Source organism: Neolamprologus brichardi, chromosome 2, assembly GCF_056152115.1.
Source record: "Neolamprologus brichardi isolate AB-2024 chromosome 2, ASM5615211v1, whole genome shotgun sequence".
Classification (NCBI taxonomy): domain Eukaryota; kingdom Metazoa; phylum Chordata; class Actinopteri; order Cichliformes; family Cichlidae; genus Neolamprologus; species Neolamprologus brichardi.
The window spans coordinates 18,605,072-18,623,011 of record NC_142105.1 but is presented as its reverse complement, the minus strand read 5'-3'; the positions used below and the strand labels follow the sequence as shown (position 1 = coordinate 18,623,011).

The following is a 17,940-nucleotide window of genomic DNA, read 5'->3' as shown; positions in this document are numbered from 1 at the left end:
CTCGCTCTCCTTCTCCCTCCCTCTCTCTGTGTTGCTGTCTGTGTTTGTGGGGGGAAAAATATCCTGATTTCTGTTGAATCTGAAGGGTGTATTTATACCTAAACAGATCTCGCTGCAGTCAACAGAACAATAAACACCACCACCAGAGATAACAGGCAAGGTCAAGTCAGCGTGTGTGTGTAAGCATGATGTTCATGTGACAAAATGAACATCATGGCAAAAAAAACGGGCTGAAAGGCGAGGAAGACTATGATTTATCAACAATCGCTCTCGCTAACCATGCGCGCACATCCAACTCAGAATCATTTTTGTCATTAAATGTGCATGTGACAGGCAAGAGCCCACACACAAAAACACACACACAGGTTTGCTTTGGCGTTGCCGCTGTGCAGAGGTTAGCCAGCTGCATAGAGGCCTGTTGTGGCTGCTATCATTCAACAACCACCTCCTTTTTTTCTCGCTCTCCCTCAAACACACATTCTCTCTCTCCTACTCTTACTCAATCTTATTTTCTTCTTCCTTTCTGCCTAACATCCTCTCTCTCTCTCTCCTGCTCCCTCTCTGGTTTCCATGGTGACAGCTGTGCGCTGCAGAAATCACACTGATCTGAGAATGAGATAGAAGGAGCTTCTCTCTTTTGTACATGAGCACACGAGCACACACGCATCAGCTTCCTCTCCACATGTCATTTTATGAATGTGCTCTGTGTCTTCCCTCACCATCTCATCAGCTGACACACACACACACACCTACACACACACGCAGCCCATGTGTGCAGTCATGTTGCTGGCCATGACTTCCCAGGGTGCCATACCTGCCTGCGAACACACCTAATTGGTTTGGCTTCCATATCACTCTTTGTTATTGGATCATGCTTAGTGATAAATTAGATCAATTTTGTTGATGCCTGCTTCTCTGAACGGACAGAGGGAGGGAGGGAGGGAGAGCATCAGCTGACCTTGAAAGAAGGACCTCATGATGGACGGCTGATTGGAGCGGTGTCACATGTGATTGGACAGCCGAGTGGGCCGGTCACAGGCTATTGGCCAGGCTCTGCTGTCCGTTTGTGCTCCCCCCTGAGTACCACCACCACCCCTCCACACTCACACTGAGGAATTCTCCCATCACTCAGTGATACAGAAGGCTTGGGTCAGCAACTAAGAGCATGCATGCACACACACACACACACACACCCAATCACACGTATCCATCAGTGCTGAGCATTACGTATGCACATATATGCAGAGAGACGTGGAAACTTTCTGTGTCAGTGTGTAAATTGCAGCTGCAGAATTAGACTTGTTATGGCCTGCTCGGTGCCTGTGCTGTGTGGGATGTGTGAATCTGCTCTAATTGTGTTCGTGCACATGAATTTCAGAGTCACTCTGTCTTTTTGTGCATGGCTGTTGTGCGGGCTTAGCTTTTGTTAATGCTCAAGAATAATTCTTTATCAAACTGCCGCTCAACCTCTAAGCTAACATCACCAAACAAACTCTGTTTGGATTTTACTTCAGTTTCATCCACAGGGTTTTTTTTCAGTGGTTGTTAGGAAGCACTGCTGCCAAAAATAGGCAAGATCTTGGAGGAGGATCTGACGGGACCCACAGGATTTATTAGCTCACTTGGATGTTTTACAGTCTGTTCACTGATAATTTTACAGGTAAAAACTCACAAAGACACAGTCAGAAATGATTTCTACATCTTAGTGCATTATGGACTTTTATAGGCGATGTCTTAGTGTTTATAAACACATATCTGCATATGAATATGCAGAATCTGCAATTAGGGGACAGATCAATTCAATTTCAGTTTATATCAACTCAATTTTTTTTACTTTGCTTTAAGGTAAAGTCCCTATAATATTGCAGCAAAAACCCCAACAATCAGATGACCCTCCCTATGAGTAAGCACTTGGCAACAGTGGGAAGAAAAAACTCCCCTTTAACAGGAAGAGTCTTTAGCAGAACCACGCTCAGAGAGGGGCGGCCATCTGCTGGGTGAGGGCAGGGAGACGGACAAACAACAAGACACAGATACCAGAAGCTTCCTTGCTCATATTCCACATGAGATGGTGGTATTGACCAATCGTGTTTGAGCAGGCTTTGGTTGAATGCAGGTAAACAATCAATATGGAGAACAAAGGAGGGTTGGTGCATATGCATTTCTGAAAACATCAGCTTTTATCTTTTTTTAAACCTTTTTTTAAATGTATCTGGGTTTGAAATATGAGGCACTGGCCTTGATTTTTCCCAGCTACAGTGGAAGCTCTGGCACACTGAAGTATTTAAACAACAGCCAATGATGGGTTCATGGGTTATAACTGATAATAACCACTCTTCAGTGTTTTCATGTGTCTGCCCTCGAAACTATCTCCAACACCAACCATCTTCAAGTTCATCCAGGTCATCCAAGTCTTTCTGATGTGTCTATTTCTTCTTTCAGTGGTTTGTTTTTAAAGAGTTGCATTTTTTAATGAATATCTAATCTCTGAAATAACACACTGGGAAGTCTCGGGTGTTTCTAGGAAGTGTCTAGTGTCCCCTTTGCGCTGTCTTACATGTGTTTTTGGTAATTAATGCAGTGAAAATTAAGGTCTAGCCAATGAGGCATGATAGAAATATTAACTGAATTACTTGAGCACACCTATAGGGTACAGTCAGATGTTAGACAGATGATCTGTTAAATGTGTTTCTGGCATAGAGAGAGAGTTTTAAGGCTTAATGGAGAACCTTTTTCAGTTCAGTCCTCTGCCTCAGCGTTGGGGACGGGGTTTTTGATCATCAAGCAGTGGTAGAGTTTGAGGCAAGCTTTACATGAGCAGCCATTCAAACATAAGAGAATAAACCCATATCAGCACATCTAAAAACAAATTGTATCGAGCGGTATTCTTTGAATTTACTTTCAAGTTATTGCACTCGTAGCTCTTTAAAATCACCCTTCAATAATCACACATAAGAACATTTTTAATTTTCTGCAGTATTGCTCATATTCACAGGATCCAGCTTCGGTTTGTCAGCTGTTTTGAAGGACAAACTCCAAAAGCATGTTTGAGTGCCCAGAGCGACTCGAAGGATTACCATAAATGCTTTAAAATGGGTTAAAAATCGTAAAGGGAATTTATGATAATTCAGTGAAACCAACACCGTCACAGTCATAAATGCGGATGTCACCTCCATGAAGGGTGATTTCTTTCTGGTTTTTTAGCTAGCATTCTCTGGATGACAAAACCTCAGCGTTGCCCAAGGAGAGCGTCCCACAGAGGGACGAGCTCATTGGTAACCAAGCTCACCTCTAATTGCTGCTCCAGGCCAAACTCCATGACTCATTTCCTCACTTAGCTCCACATAAAGCCACACAGACTCGCCAGGTGACCGGCCATATATGTTAGGTGGAGCTGCAGCAGCTATATGCATCTTGAAAAACAGGCCAGGAGTGACATGGTAGAAAGTACGCAAGTAGAAATATGTGTCAGCAGTGTCCAGACCAGATCATTTTGCTTCTCTGAATAGTAGCAGATATTTTCTTTATTGTGGTGTGGGTTTGGATTTGAAACTAATGACTGATTATTGTATCCAGCTGGATATTTTTTAAAGAAAATATTGTTTTTAAAATAACTGCCTGAATATTCATTAGATTCAAGGTCAAATGTAGATGCCATTGAAATGTAATTGCATGCATGTATACGGCAGATATAGGTAACATACATTGATGTGATTAGATAATTATGATGTCATTGGCTATAAATAGCTCTCATTTCCTTCCCATGGGTTATCTGGCTGAGGAAAAACAGCAGTTGCTTGAAATGTTGCTAATAAAGTTAAATGCAGCTGTGACTCCTTTGTGCAGGTACTCTTTGAAGTACAATAGAATTTAATAGCAGGAAATGTTGCAGCTGATTCTAAGTAGACTCGATATCCTGGAGCTGGGGTGAGCAATTGTACAGGAGGAAATACAAGCTTAAAAAATGTCTCTTCTGCTTCAGTCTTCTCTCCTAGAAATTCAGTTTTTATATGACTAATTTGTAACGTAGGAGGGAGGAAACAAACTGCTGCCTGAGTGATGTTTGCTGGCAGTTTTTCCAGGCAAGAAAGTGTCACGTTCTCGTGATTGGCATACAAAAGATACGACTTTGAGTCCCACGTGTAACTATGTTTAACTTGAGCCTGCTAAAAAGAAAAGAAAAAAAGAATAAGCCTTGATTAGGATAAAGGAACGTTTGTTGCTCTGGTTAAATATTAAAAAATAAAACATGTTTTTATCCTTCAAGTCACCACTGACACTCAATATTTAAGAACTGCCATAAGAACTGTAACCTAAAAATAAGGTATGTTTTTTTATTTTGACTTTGAACACCTCATGCACTGAAAAAAGATAACTGCTGGAACAACTTAATTATATGTAATTATATATATATTATGTCAACTCGTAACACAGAATGTATTTAAGCTATTTAAATTAACTTAAGTTAACAAGTTAGATTGACCTGACAGATTTAAGTTACACACCATGCACAATAAATTGAAACTAACCTGCAGGGTTTTACTTAAATAAAAATAGTAAGTTAAGGGAACAGATTGTAAATTCAGGTTGATAGAAACCCAAAAAGTATACCACGTCACTAAAAAAGAAAACCGTGAGAATCATTCAAAATATTTCATTACCTCAACTACTATTTCATTCCTTTTGTCCTTGTAAAACTGTCGGGCATATATCAGGTATCTATCAGGTCTAACTATAAAGTGAAGTGACCATAGCAAGTTTGGCTAGTCGCTGCAAACATAAACCATGTGTGTACAAAGTACAGACACATATATCTGCTAATTAGTAGCTAAAATACTAGAATTTCACTCACCAAAACTAAACCGCAAACTTCTTGTTTAGTCTGGACCACAGCAGGCAATATTGTCAGTCAGACAGTCCATTAAAAATGCTGTAAAAGCACCAGTTGTAACCAGTAACCAGATGGATGACACATAAAAAATTCATCCTCCATGCAGTTTTTATGATGAGAGTAAGTATTTATAGAGGTTAAAACTAGACCAGAGTGTTAATATGCAGTTTTAACGTGTCTTTTAACATGTCTGTGGAGACTGACTCCCTTTTGGAGCCAGCCTCAAGCAGGACCTAGAGGGACGGCAGATTTTGCCACTTAATCTTCCTGCTCCAGGTAAACCCGGGACACGGTGTCAGTCATAAGCAGCTGTGGACACCACAGATGAGCAGTTGTTCTCAGCTGTTTTGTAGTCTGCTTGGAGATCGCATGCATAGTTGATGCACTTGTAGTCTTAAGTCAGCTATAAGATTGTGACAATGTAGAGTCATGTGTACAGCCTCTGCTGATGAAGATTGCTCAGATCCAAGCAGACCCTGACATTAGGGTCAGGGTTAGGGAAATTGCTGTATTAAATTTTACAGCTTTATTATACCAAGCTGTAAGTAAGATTAGCTGTTTCCTTTTTTATCCAGTATCAGGCTCTGCTAGGCTATATTGTGAGACTGGTAATGTTTTTCTCATCAGCTCCCAACAAATAGAAGCTTTTTTTTTCTTTTGCAGTGGCCATCTTGTAGACCACAAGTGTTGAGTAATACTGGTTTAAAAGAAACTTGTTATCTCTTTCAAAACATCATTGCATCACTACCTACCGAGAAACATTTACACACTTTTGGAATTTCCGTGTATCATACTAGCCAATGTGGTGGTATGGTGGTTAGTGCTGTTCTCTCATAATAGGAAGGTCCTGGGTTTGACTCCACCATGTTGCTGGGTTTATCTCCCCATATCTGTGTGGGTTCTCCTTTGGCTCTTGCCCAGAGACTTGCAGTTAGTGGGGTTAGGTTGACTGGTGTTTCTAAATGGCCCATGCATGTAAATGGTTGTCCTTCTCTGTGTGTTAGACTGACAGCCTGTCCAGGTTATATCACACCTCTTGCCCTACGCCAGCTTAAATGGGCTCCAGCCCTCTGCTGTGACCTGAATTGGATAAACAGAAGAAGATATATGTTTGTTATACTGTCCAGAGGAAATGTAGCCCACTGATCTCTGAATGTACTTACTTTAGCTCATTGCATAGCCAGTTGACGTTAGCGCCTCCTCTGCTACATAACCAGCAACCCTCAGAGTGACAGCTCTAGCTGGAAAGTGAGCTATAGCACCTGTTTCTCAGGTGCTATAGCTCACTTTCCAGGTGTTTTTTTCAAAATGTAAAGCTCCTTAGCAGCTGACAGACACTTATTGTCACCTCCACACAAAAATAATGGCTATACTTCCAGAATGTGAAGGTTGACCTCCCTTCCATCAAGCTAGCTGACCTGACTGACACAACTGTAGGACTGGATATATTCCATTAGTACACAGCAGCGTGTCAAAGACTCAGAGGGGGACAAAAACATGGACATACATCAAAGATACAAGATTTCTTATTTGAAAAAGTAACTGGATGTTTGACTAAAAGGCTAATCCAAGTACACTACACAATACTTTGTTGGACGTTACACTGCTGACAACACGGTGCATGGAAGCTGAGTGGTGCTCCGGTAAATGTGATTGAACTGAGCACTTTGAGGTAGTTTGGAGGGATTGATTAACAGACTGACAGAAGGATTGACTGTTATTTAACACCGGATGTATGGACAAACTGGCTGTCCTCTCCTTCTCCTCCTGTGTGTCTTAACCTCCTACTCGCATGTGCGTATTGCCAAGCTTTAGAAAAATATTCTAATCTGCAGAGACCTAAATTTCATTTTAACACCTCACTCCCGTTTCTCCCACACATATTTCAAATGAACTCTGTGGTTTGTGAGAAGTCACAGTCATCTTTTCTGTCTGTTTTTTTCCAGAGCTGCCTTGCCACAGTGAAATGATACATGTAAAAAACTGCGGCGCATGTGGAGTAAATCTGTAGTGCTGTAGTGCAACACCTTGACTCCTCCAGACTTCAGTATGAGCTCTTACCAGTGATGCTGACGTCTTTATATTTACTTTTTTAAAAGAGAAAGGAAAATCAATATATTTGCAAGACTTTTTTTTAGACATCGTGCTGCATTATTTGTGTCCTCCCACTGTGTTTTCTTTCTGTTGTTTGGTGGCATTTCTAGTTAATTTACTCTTGATTATTTCTAATGTATTTACTGACTGTGAAGCACTTTGTAACTTGCTTTTGAAAAGTGCAATACAAACAAAGATTATTATTCTCAGAGGTATTTTGTCATTGTGAAACTAAATGTCAGATTCGTACTGCTGGAATTGGCCTATTGTCGCCCCTCCCACAATGAAATCTCATCTCTTTTCCACATGTGGTACATTGTCATTAGATTACAACTCCCTTGATTTCCGCATCGTCTCCTGCAAAATATCCAGAGCAAAAAGCAGGACAAAAACAGCAACCAGGCTGCTCAGTGCCCTATAGAAAACAATTTGTCATGACCAGAGCCTTTTTATGTATTTTTGCAGACATAATAAAGCATCCTAGTAACATAAGTTACAGGGAAAGTTTCACTTTAGCTCATACCAATAACCTAAAACAGACCTATTTAAAATTGAGGTAATCATGTGTGACACTTTAAATGATATAATTAAGACTGACAGAAACAGAAGTCAGATAAAAGTTTAAAAAGCTCTAAGAAAAGTAAGATAAAGACGATGTTGCAGTACCTTCCCTTAAAAAGTTGCTTGTTCAACAGTTACTATTAGAAAAAAATGTTAGATTTATTATCTACATAGAATTGTGTGGAAAAGTGTTTGCCCCATTCTCGATGTCCTATTTTTGTAAGTCTGTCACACTCAGATGCTTGACAAATTTGACAAAGAAAACCCAAGTGAACACAAAATGCAGTTTCCAAATGAAAGTGCCAGACATCATGCCGCGATCCAAGGACAGTCAGAGCCATTATCCACAAATGGCAAAAACATGGAAAAGTGGTAAATGTTTCCAGGAGTGGCCAGCCAATCAAAATTACCCCAAGAGTGGAACAACAAGTCACCCAAGAGGTCACAAAAGACCCAGAGCAACATCCAAAGAACTGCAGGCCTCACTTGCCTGAGTTAAGGTCACTGTTCATGACTCCACCATAAGAAAGAGACTGGGCAAAAACAGCCTGCATGGCTGAGTTCCAAGACAAAAATCACTGCTGAGCAAAAGGAACATAAAGGCTTGTCTCAGTTTTGCCAGAAAACATCTTGATGACCCCTAAGACTTTGGGGAAAATACTCTGTGGACTGATGAGACAAAAGCCAAACTTTTTGGAACGTGTGTGTGTCCCGTTACATCTTGTGTAAAAGTAACGCTGGAACATCATACCAACAGTAAAATATTTGGGTGGTAGTGTGGTCTTAGGCTGCTTTGCTGCCTCAGGACATGGAAGACTTGCTGTGGTAAATGGAACCATGAATTCTGCCGTCTACTAAAACATCCTGAAGGAGAATGTCCGGCCATCTGCTTGTGACCCCAAGCTGAAGCGCACTTGGGTTGTGCAGCAGGACAATGATCCAAAACACACCAGCAAGTCCACCTCCTAATGGCTTAAGAGAAACAAAATGAAGACTTTGGAGTGACCTAGTCAAAGTCCTGTCCTGAATCTGACTGAGATGCTGTGGTATGAACTTAAGAAGGTGCTTCATCCTCAAAAACCCTCCAATGTGGCTGAATTGCAGTTCTGCGAAGATGAGTGGGCCAAAACTCCTCCACAGCGCTGTAAATGACACTTGATTGCAGTTGTTGTTACCAAGGGTGGCCCAACCCCTTATCAGGTTCAGGGCCATGTAGGTTTTTGTTTTTTTCCCCATTAATAATAAACGCCTTCATTTAGAAACTGCATTTTGTGTTTACTTGCATCATCTTTGTTTATTATTGTATCTAATATTTGTATGATGATCTGAAACACAACAAGTGTGACGAACATAAAAAATGGAAAGTCAGGAAGGGGGCAAACACTTTTTCACACTACTGTATTCACAGATGGAAAAATGTGACCATTTCTTTTCATTCTTGCTTCTGGATACATGAAAAATACAGCCTGAAGCTATTCTGTAGCTGAATGTGAAGAAGCACAACACGACTTGCTTTGTGCTTTGTGCTGCTCTACCAGCAGTTTTATGTGCAGTAATCATGCAGTCCTTATTAGATAAAACCTTTTATTGTGATGAGAAGAAACAGGAACACACTGCAGAACAAGTCGGCTTTCCACGTGCAGCCTGGGTTCTGTCATATTTATACTGTTCCATTTGTGAATGTGCACGTAAGCCCTGTGAGTCCAAAACTCAGGCCTTGAAACTCTTTACATCAGGTTTTCCATTCTTGTTGTTCTGTGATGTCAGGGTGAACACAGCGGCCCGGGCCACCTGATGCTCAGATATTCTGTTTGTGAGGGGCAGCCAATCAGAAGAAAGTCAACTTAAAGTTTGAGGAAGCGAAATTGCCTGAAAGAGACAGAGTATTGACTCAGACTACACCAAAACCCAGCATAAGACAAATAAGGATTATTTTGAACTGTTATTCATGCAAAGCTATACTAGTAGAATCCGGGAATAAAAACATGGAGCTGGAAAAAAAACATAATAATTCTCTTGACGCATCATGTAATTCTGTTATATGTGACTGAACCATCAAGCTTTTTAATCATAACCCGATTTTGACTTAGAATGACTAAACAGAGTGAGGATAATAATTTCTTATTATACATTTATCTACTCTGAAAAGCCTGATGCTGGTGACACTGTTCACTCAATGCTGATAATAACAACAAACTGTAGACTGTATAGCCGTCAGTAAATCAAGTAATCACTTACAGATAACCAAGCTGCAGGTGTTACCTGCTCTGGGCTAAATGCACAACTGTATTCAAAGCTAGCTTGTTGACTGCCTTTCCAGTTGTTTGTTTCTTCCTTGAAAACAGCTGCCTGTAGATAAGAATGATGAGACTGAACGAGATCAGTTGGGGGGCTTAAACCAAAACAGTGAGCTGAAAGATGCTAAAATGTTCTAAAGAATGCAGTCGACTGCAGTGAATGATAATTATACACTTTGACCTGATGTTATTGTGAACACGTTAAGTCAAGCATCTCTAACATCATAAATGCAGTGTTGGCTATGACATTACCTGCAAGTCAAAGATGATGATCAATGGATCCACGTATTACTGAGACAGTCGCACGTGGAGAACATATCAAAATAGTAAGTGAAGTACTCAAAAGTTTGTATTTTGAAGATGTCCACACTGCTATTCTTCAGCATTACTCATTACAAACCAGGAGCCATGGAGCGCGACAGAGACAGCATGTGATGATGCTGGGATGGTTTACTTTGGCGTGACGTGGAATTATACATCCAGTGTGTGCGGAGACTGTGACAACACTAAATCTTACTAAATGTAAGTAGGCATCCTGCTTGTTCTCTTGTGAGTCACAAACACACACTTGAATCCCACTTATATAACTGCAAGCTGTTTGGATGGTGCTTCGTGGAGGATCTACTTATCAGATCCATTCAGAGTTTGTATGTTTTTTTTCTAGACTGACTTCCACCTGTGTAATTTCCTATTTCCTCTGTGGCATTCAGCACCAAACCATTTGGCTAAAAACTAAAAGTCATATTTTAAAAGGGCAACACCATCTTTTAAACAGATGGTGTCTAAGGTTTTAGTAAAAGTTACTCAAGCAAGAAAAGTCGATGAATTTCTATAAATTTGGTGGCATAGAGGGCATTTCTGGCTAAATATAAAGTATATAAAATAAACTACACCATAAACAGTGTGACAAACTTTTTTTAACTTTAGGACACAAAGAAAGCTTAAAGAAATGAAACATATCACAAGTTGGATACACAGTAATTCCTAGTTGGAGTGTGGCTTTGGTTTTCATGAGATTTGTTGAAATTACAAAAAAAATATCACAAGCTGTCTTCTGTATTTATTTTTGCCAAACAACTCAGTTTTGACTATCTTGGAGTATTTGGAGCGTAGATGGACTACGCAGAAAACCTGGACATACCTTCCAGGTCACAAAGGTGAAAGCTATGTGGATTTGCCTTAAACCCACATTCTTTTTAATGGTAAACTTCCAGATGAGTTTTTGGTTTCAGTTGAGACAACATTTCCGTTTTGTAAATTTTGGTCCCACATTAAAGTAAAAAAGAAGACCAAGCCAGAGTGCCATACAGCCAGTGTTGGGGAGTAACGGAATACATGTACCGCCGTTACGTATTTAAAATATAAAATATGAGTAACTGTATTCCGTTACAGTTACCGTTTAAAAAGGTGGTATTTAGAATACAGTTACTTTGTTGAAATAAATGGATTACACGACGGTACTTCCCTGTTTCATATTGTCGCGGGTCAGGACTGTTTGGGTTTTGTTTGACGGCTACGTTCTGTTGTTCCAGGCGGCAGCGTTACGGTTGCCATGGTTACAGGGTGACGTCTCTCTCTCTCTGCGTGTTTCCTGGGTGATAGAGCACCTTTTTGTTGTTGTTGTGCTAAGCTAGAATGCTACAGGTATAGCTCTAAAGAATGTAACATCATAGGCAGTGTAGTCCGTGCTGCAGGGAGAATGGACTGCCATACACGTTATGGACTGAATGGTAAATGGACTGATTCTTATATAGCGCTTTTCTACTCTCCCGGAGTACTCAAAGCGCTCAATGTGTCTGTGAGCGAGGGAGGGAGATAAAGGAAAAGAACGAGTTGTCATCGAGCACAAATGGGAGCTTGTTGCAATCAACCAAGCCCAGTTTTGAAACACCAAGAGGCGAAAATGTGTAGATCACAACTTCCAAACAGGACCTTACAAAGCACAGGGTGACATCATGGTGGCTTCATTCACTTTTAATATAATATTTATGGGAGCTTACGAGATTTTCTTACATGTAGATCAGCTAGCTCATTTCTCATGTGGATCGGTTGGCAAATTCCATGTAGAAGCCTGGATTATACTTGGTTGTGGACATGGACAGCTGGATGCCCGACGATTCAGTAGTTATTTCTGTTATACTTCTTTGAAGTTTGCTGTCTGGGCACATGCGTAGTTGGTGCAGTGTAATGTAAATTCTCTACGGGCTAGTCCACAAGGTCACAAAAAACAGGCAGGCATGTGGATGTCTGCACTCATTGTGTGCTGATTAGCTTTACGTCACAGGAACCTGAGCGGAGACTTGAGGACACAGAAAGTTTATATCCTGTTTTACCGTTTTTAAGCCACTTCAGGCCGCAGTCACACAGGCCTAGAGACTGGTCAGCAACCTCCGATCACAAGGGAAAATGTGTATTCTGTGACTGGTTGGTGTGTATCTATATCTATAATGCTGTCAGCATTAATCTCATTAAAATAACGTTATTGCCATAACCGCATTAATGCAGCAAAACTCTGTTAGCAAATTAGCAGATCGCCCCGTGTGTGGGGCTGCATGGCGTCAACGTATCAGCACGGTTAGCTCGTTAACGCGTTAGTGCCGTGCAGCCCCTCGCTGAACAAAACAACACAAATGTAAAAATTTGTGCTGTCAGCGTTAATCGCCCCGTGTGAGGGCTGCATGCTGTCAACGTGTTAACGCGTTAGCACCGTGCAGCCCCTCGCACGGGGTGATCTGTGTTAACTTGCTAATGGAGATTTACCACGTTAATGCGGTTATGGCGTTAACGTTATATTAACGAGATTAACGCTGACAGCACTAATATATATATGAAGAAAAAAAGCAAGATGCTTAAGACTGAAGGGATAATACCAAAGGACACGGAGAAGATTAGACTATATACACATATACACAAAAGGCTAAAAGGTTGAACTATATATACACAGGCAGCTGATTAGGAAGTAGATAAAGGAGTGGAACTGAACACAGGTGCACAGGATAAGTAATTAACACAAACCCAAAGCAGGAAGTAAGTCTAACACAATGCATGAAGGAAGACCAACCTTCAAAATAAAACAAGGAAGAACCATGAAAATTAATACAGACATGAACACTAACACACTAACAAGATGCCAGACTGGAAAACAAAGGGAAACCAAAACATTAGCACAAAGAGATGAACATGAGACAGAAAACTATAATCAATAAAACTCTATATTCAACCCAAACAAAGGATTGTAAAACTGAAAATAAACTTGACAGGAAAAACGTAGTCAAAAGAGGTATTGAATTTGCTCAACAGCCATGATCAACATACCCAAAAATGAAAACTTCACACAGCAGAATAACAGTAAAGCTTAATCAGAACCCCAAACTCAAAAATGTTCACTATGAATTCAAAAGCACAAAACCTTAGAACCATGACAGCAGCTAATTGTAGTTGTCATGTTTGCACAACTGACAGGATGAACACAATCATATATTGACTTACAAAGTCTCATATAGATGCCTAAAGCTCTAGAGTGTATCTACTGCACCTATGTGAGAAGTAATGGAAGATACAGCAGTGCTGTGAGGAGCCTATACAACAGTTGTCTTCCATTTGATCAAGTGTGTCCTATCACTGCACTGTGTCTGTGTGTGAGTGTGTGTGCACATGTGGGGTAAAATCGGGGTGTTTCACTGCTTGTGTGTGTTATAAATGGTAGTAGATGGTGCTGAGCTGTCTCTTTGCTTTAGCTTCTGTGTGCTTGTGTTGCCTGCGCTGGTGTCAGTGATGCAGTCTGTTGTAATTTTTAAGGAGAAAAGAGAGAGAGTGAAAGACTCCTGGGACTGATGAAGTACACGTACACACACACACACACACACACACACACACACTTTGCTCTATAGTGAAAATCTACTGCAGAGAGTTTCTGTGGCAAGACTTTTTCCTCGATACAAGGTTTCAGTTTGTCTTTGCTTTTCAGGATTCAGACCACCTTACCATAGAGCCTTTCCTCTCTCTATATCCTTACACATCTGTCTTTGCAAGGACTAATTTGACTTCTAGACATCTGGAGTAAAGACATTTGTGGAAGGCAAAGACATTTTGGGTTGTTCTAGGCTTGAAGAATTAGATTTGGGTTAAGGTTAAGCTTTGGAGCTAATGCACCTGTGTATAATGTCTGTCCTTGTTTTTCCTTTGAGAATTTCAGCCATGTGAACTTTGACCTGTTCCCTCAGGTCAACATCTAAACCTTCACTTATAGATTTCCATTGGTTACACAATGGATGAACGCACACTCAAAGAAACATACACACTATGGGAAAAAGGCACACTCAGATAATTACATTTATAGATTAATTGAATGCCTGCCATTCATTTCAATAATGCAAGCTTTGATTTTCCTTTCTCTGCCCCTCTGTCTGTTGGTCTCTTGTCTCTCTCTGGCCAGCCTCTGCTCCTAAGTTGCGGATGATTAGCAGCCAATCTCTGATGGAAGGGAAGAAGCTGTACTTGAAGTGTGAGGCGTCGGGGAATCCCAGCCCTTCCTTCCGCTGGTACAAAGATGGACACGAGCTTCAGAAAGGCAGAGACCTCAAAATAAAAACCAACAAGTGAGTGTGCCAAAGCGTATATTTTTTCTTAGGGTATGATGTAAAAACCAAGAACTGTCATCCACATGTACTATAACAGCTGCTTTGGTTGATGCTATCACTCCGCTGTTCTACAATGAGTAACCATCAAGTTAATATAGTTTCATAAGAATGAGTTCAATGTTATATTTCTGCCTGGAGTTGATGTGACAGGTTTCTCTTGCTCTATGGAGCATTTAATCATCTTTCACCTTTTAGAGCTCAACAGTGACCTCCCACTTTTTAAGGGCTCTGCTTTGGGAAGTGAGTTTTCCATTCATTTCCTCCACTGACATTTCAGAAAATCCCGATATAACGACTTTAACCTCCTAAGACCTGAACTCTTTCATGGCATGCATTTTTAATTTCTTTTTAAGAACAGTGGCAGTGTAATAAGTGCAGTTTTCTAAGTGGATATCAGATCCTTGTAGAGCAAAATGTAGTATTGACCAGCAGTTAGCCGTTTGGTACCGGGCTGCGAGAGTTGAGGCGCGAGTGTGAAATTTATGTGATTTCAGGGTTTTTATCATTAACTCGGTTTCCCTGGGTCTTTTCCCATGTTGTAGTTGTGCGTCTTATTGTGAAATAAATATTTATGCGTTACCATAGTGACCAGAGAGCATTAAGGGACAGAGAGGAGGATGTTACTCTCAATGTTGTTGGCACATTTCAGGAGGACGCTGCTAATAAAGTTACACAATTACACAGTGAATTCACATTTATTATTATATTTACAAAATACCACAGTTTTTGTCTTGGTCGTAGCATTTTATTTTGTTGTATTTATCCTCGACACCTTAAAGGCCTGTCCGTTAAAATATTGTCGGATATTAAACCGATCCGTGGCACAAAAAAGGTTGGGGACTGCTGGTCTAGACAACCCAAAATGTGATGTCCTCATATGTGGATACCAGGTCCCAGGAGGTTAAAGTCTTGAGCCGAGCCAACCTGTGAATTGTGGCCATGAAAAGATTTGATTTGGACCAAAAATGAAAAGAAAATGGAAAAAATGGCAAGGGTACAAGACTATGTAATTAATATAATCACTTTTGACAATGAAGGATCTACCCAGCTTGTAATCTATTGGAATTCCCAGATTCCACAACAAATGATGTCCGACCACAAATGGGTTTTTTTTTTCATTATCATAGTCTTGATATATGTTTTAGTTTGTTCAGTAAAGTAAAGTCTAGCTGTCAGTGTGGTAACGTGCTGCATTTCTTACTGCAATCACCCTCCTCCCAGTTGTCCAGGGGTTTAAACATTTCCGTGGTAACAGTGACCTCCGCCAATCAGAGGCATTGCTGTTTCACTTTAGCAGTGAGAGTAGAGTAGTTCTTACTGCAAATAAAACAAATAAAACCTGTTTCTGTTAAAATAAGGTTGATATACAGATATTTGGTTTCATGATGCTGTAGCCTGCAGCGTTATCGCTTATAATCAAAATTCGTATAATCAAAATGGAAAATATGAATATTTTTACTTAATTTCACTGTTGAGCTCTCTCGTTTTATTAGTAATACTCATGTGTACAACACTCTATCTTTGACGATGCACAAATAGATCCTGTGACTTTAGGTAACGCCACGTAGCTGTGCATATTGAATACAGAGAAAAGAGCCCTACAAACAGCTGAAAGCAACAAACACAACTGCAGCTTTTGTGATTTGCATTGATGACAAGAGACACGTCTGCGTGTGGGGCTCAGGAATTTTTAGCACAGGACGTTTGGGACAATAGGATGTTTTTAGTGCACTGAGAAAACCTGGTTAAGATGGAGGTTTGAAACGTCTTCTGATTGCAGGCAGTATTGGAGCCTACCAGCTCTAATATGCTTCAGGCTATGTGGACTTTATTTTTTTCTCTAAGTTTTCCTACCCTTTACCTGCCAGAACAGCATCCTCTCTGTGCAAGTGGAGGTCCTGTTTTTCAAGTTGACCACTGGGTGCTTAACCTACATGAAAAACCATAGTAGTCAGTATCTTAGAGATCCCCTCATTCATATATAACATAGGCCAAGTTCCCCCTGGCTAGTTTGGGGGTGAAGGGCCGGTGTGCCGTAGTGCTGTAGTCTTTCTCTGCACAAAATAATAAAAACATGCACACAAGGTACAGTTTGATAAATACATGCTCTCAAATTAATAAAAGCAATACTTTTTTCCTTTCAATGGCTACTAAAGTGTTAGTTTCCAGCTAAAAAAAACTTTAGAGTCCCATAGTACACTACCGAGTCATCGTCAAAGGCCTGGTGGGGTAGTGGTTAGCACTGTTGCCTCACTGGAAGAAGGTTCCTGATTCAGACCCCTGCTGGGGTCTGTCTGTGTGGAGTTTGTACGTGCTTTCTCCCAAAGACATGTATTCAAGTTAATTGTTCATTCTAAAATTGCCATAGATGTGAGGTAGTGCCCATAATAAATAAACTGTGACTTGATGTCAAAAGTACTTTAAACGGTCAGTAAATGCATGTCCAAACAGAAAACAAAGTTAGCTGTCTTTACATTTATGTATGCTGAAAACAAGTAGATGAATGCTTTTCTTTTTGAAAGAATAATAACTGACATTGTCTCTGCCTCTCTCCTTCCCTTTTGCTCAAGAAAAAACTCAAAGGTGCAGATCAGTCGTGTCCGTGTGGAAGATTCTGGCAACTACACTTGTGTGGCTGAAAACTCAGTAGGACAAGAAAACGCCACGAGTATAATCAGCGTGCAGATCTGTGAGAACAACTTATTTCTATCTGTCCTTCTGTCTATGTGCTGATGTTTGTGTTGATCTATCGCTCAAATACGTCCGATCTTTTGATGCAGGAGTCTGATCATACGAGCACAAACCTTGTTTACGGTCACTGTCATCATGTGTTCTCTTCACATGGCTGGCTGGGGATAACGCAGACACGTAAAGCAGAGGCAGCGGTTGTAAAAACAGAATAATTATTTTTCTTACTTGCAAATATATCTTAATTTTTCAGCTTTAAGGTTGGAATAAGAAAATACAAATATCCCGGGGACCTTTGCACTTGTAAAACCAATGGAGAGCTGGAGCTCACAACAAAGTGACTAATGCCTGTGTACACTGTGGTGTCGCATGCAGGATTGCAGCGTAATGCACTGTGTCTTTTCTGTCAATCTGTGTTTCTCCTAGTGACCACCACAACCCTGTCTCCAGGTGTGAGTCATGCGCGGCACTGCAATGACTCTGAGAAGTCCTACTGCGTCAACGGAGGAGACTGTTACTTCATACATGGTATTAACCAGCTGTCCTGCAAGTAAGTTTATTTCTCAGTCGGTCCCCCGTCCTCTCAGCCATCACTGTGTAGCTCCCTCTGTCTCTCCACCCAGTCTCTGTCCCTCTCTCTTTCTCTCTGTCTATCTGTGATGTCATTGTTGCTGGTCACCGTGTCTTCTGTTCCTTGGTTATGATCGCTCGACATGCACAACTGCAGCCCACCTGACTGCTCGGCTGTGTCTAAAGGCTTCTTGTCTTC

At 40.8% G+C, this 17,940-nt stretch overlaps 1 protein-coding gene across 2 annotated transcripts in view; it reads left to right on the top strand.

Moving 5' to 3' along the window:
• Positions 1 to 17,940, top strand: part of nrg2b (neuregulin 2b) — a 73,543-nt gene that overhangs the window by 28,433 nt on the left and 27,170 nt on the right. For both annotated transcript variants that reach the window (XM_035911793.2, XM_006781845.2), the window contains exons 2-4: positions 14,279 to 14,441; positions 17,054 to 17,172; positions 17,598 to 17,721. In XM_035911793.2, the coding sequence (XP_035767686.1) occupies positions 14,279 to 14,441; positions 17,054 to 17,172; positions 17,598 to 17,721 (406 nt within the window). The remainder of the gene's footprint in view (positions 1 to 14,278; positions 14,442 to 17,053; positions 17,173 to 17,597; positions 17,722 to 17,940) is intronic.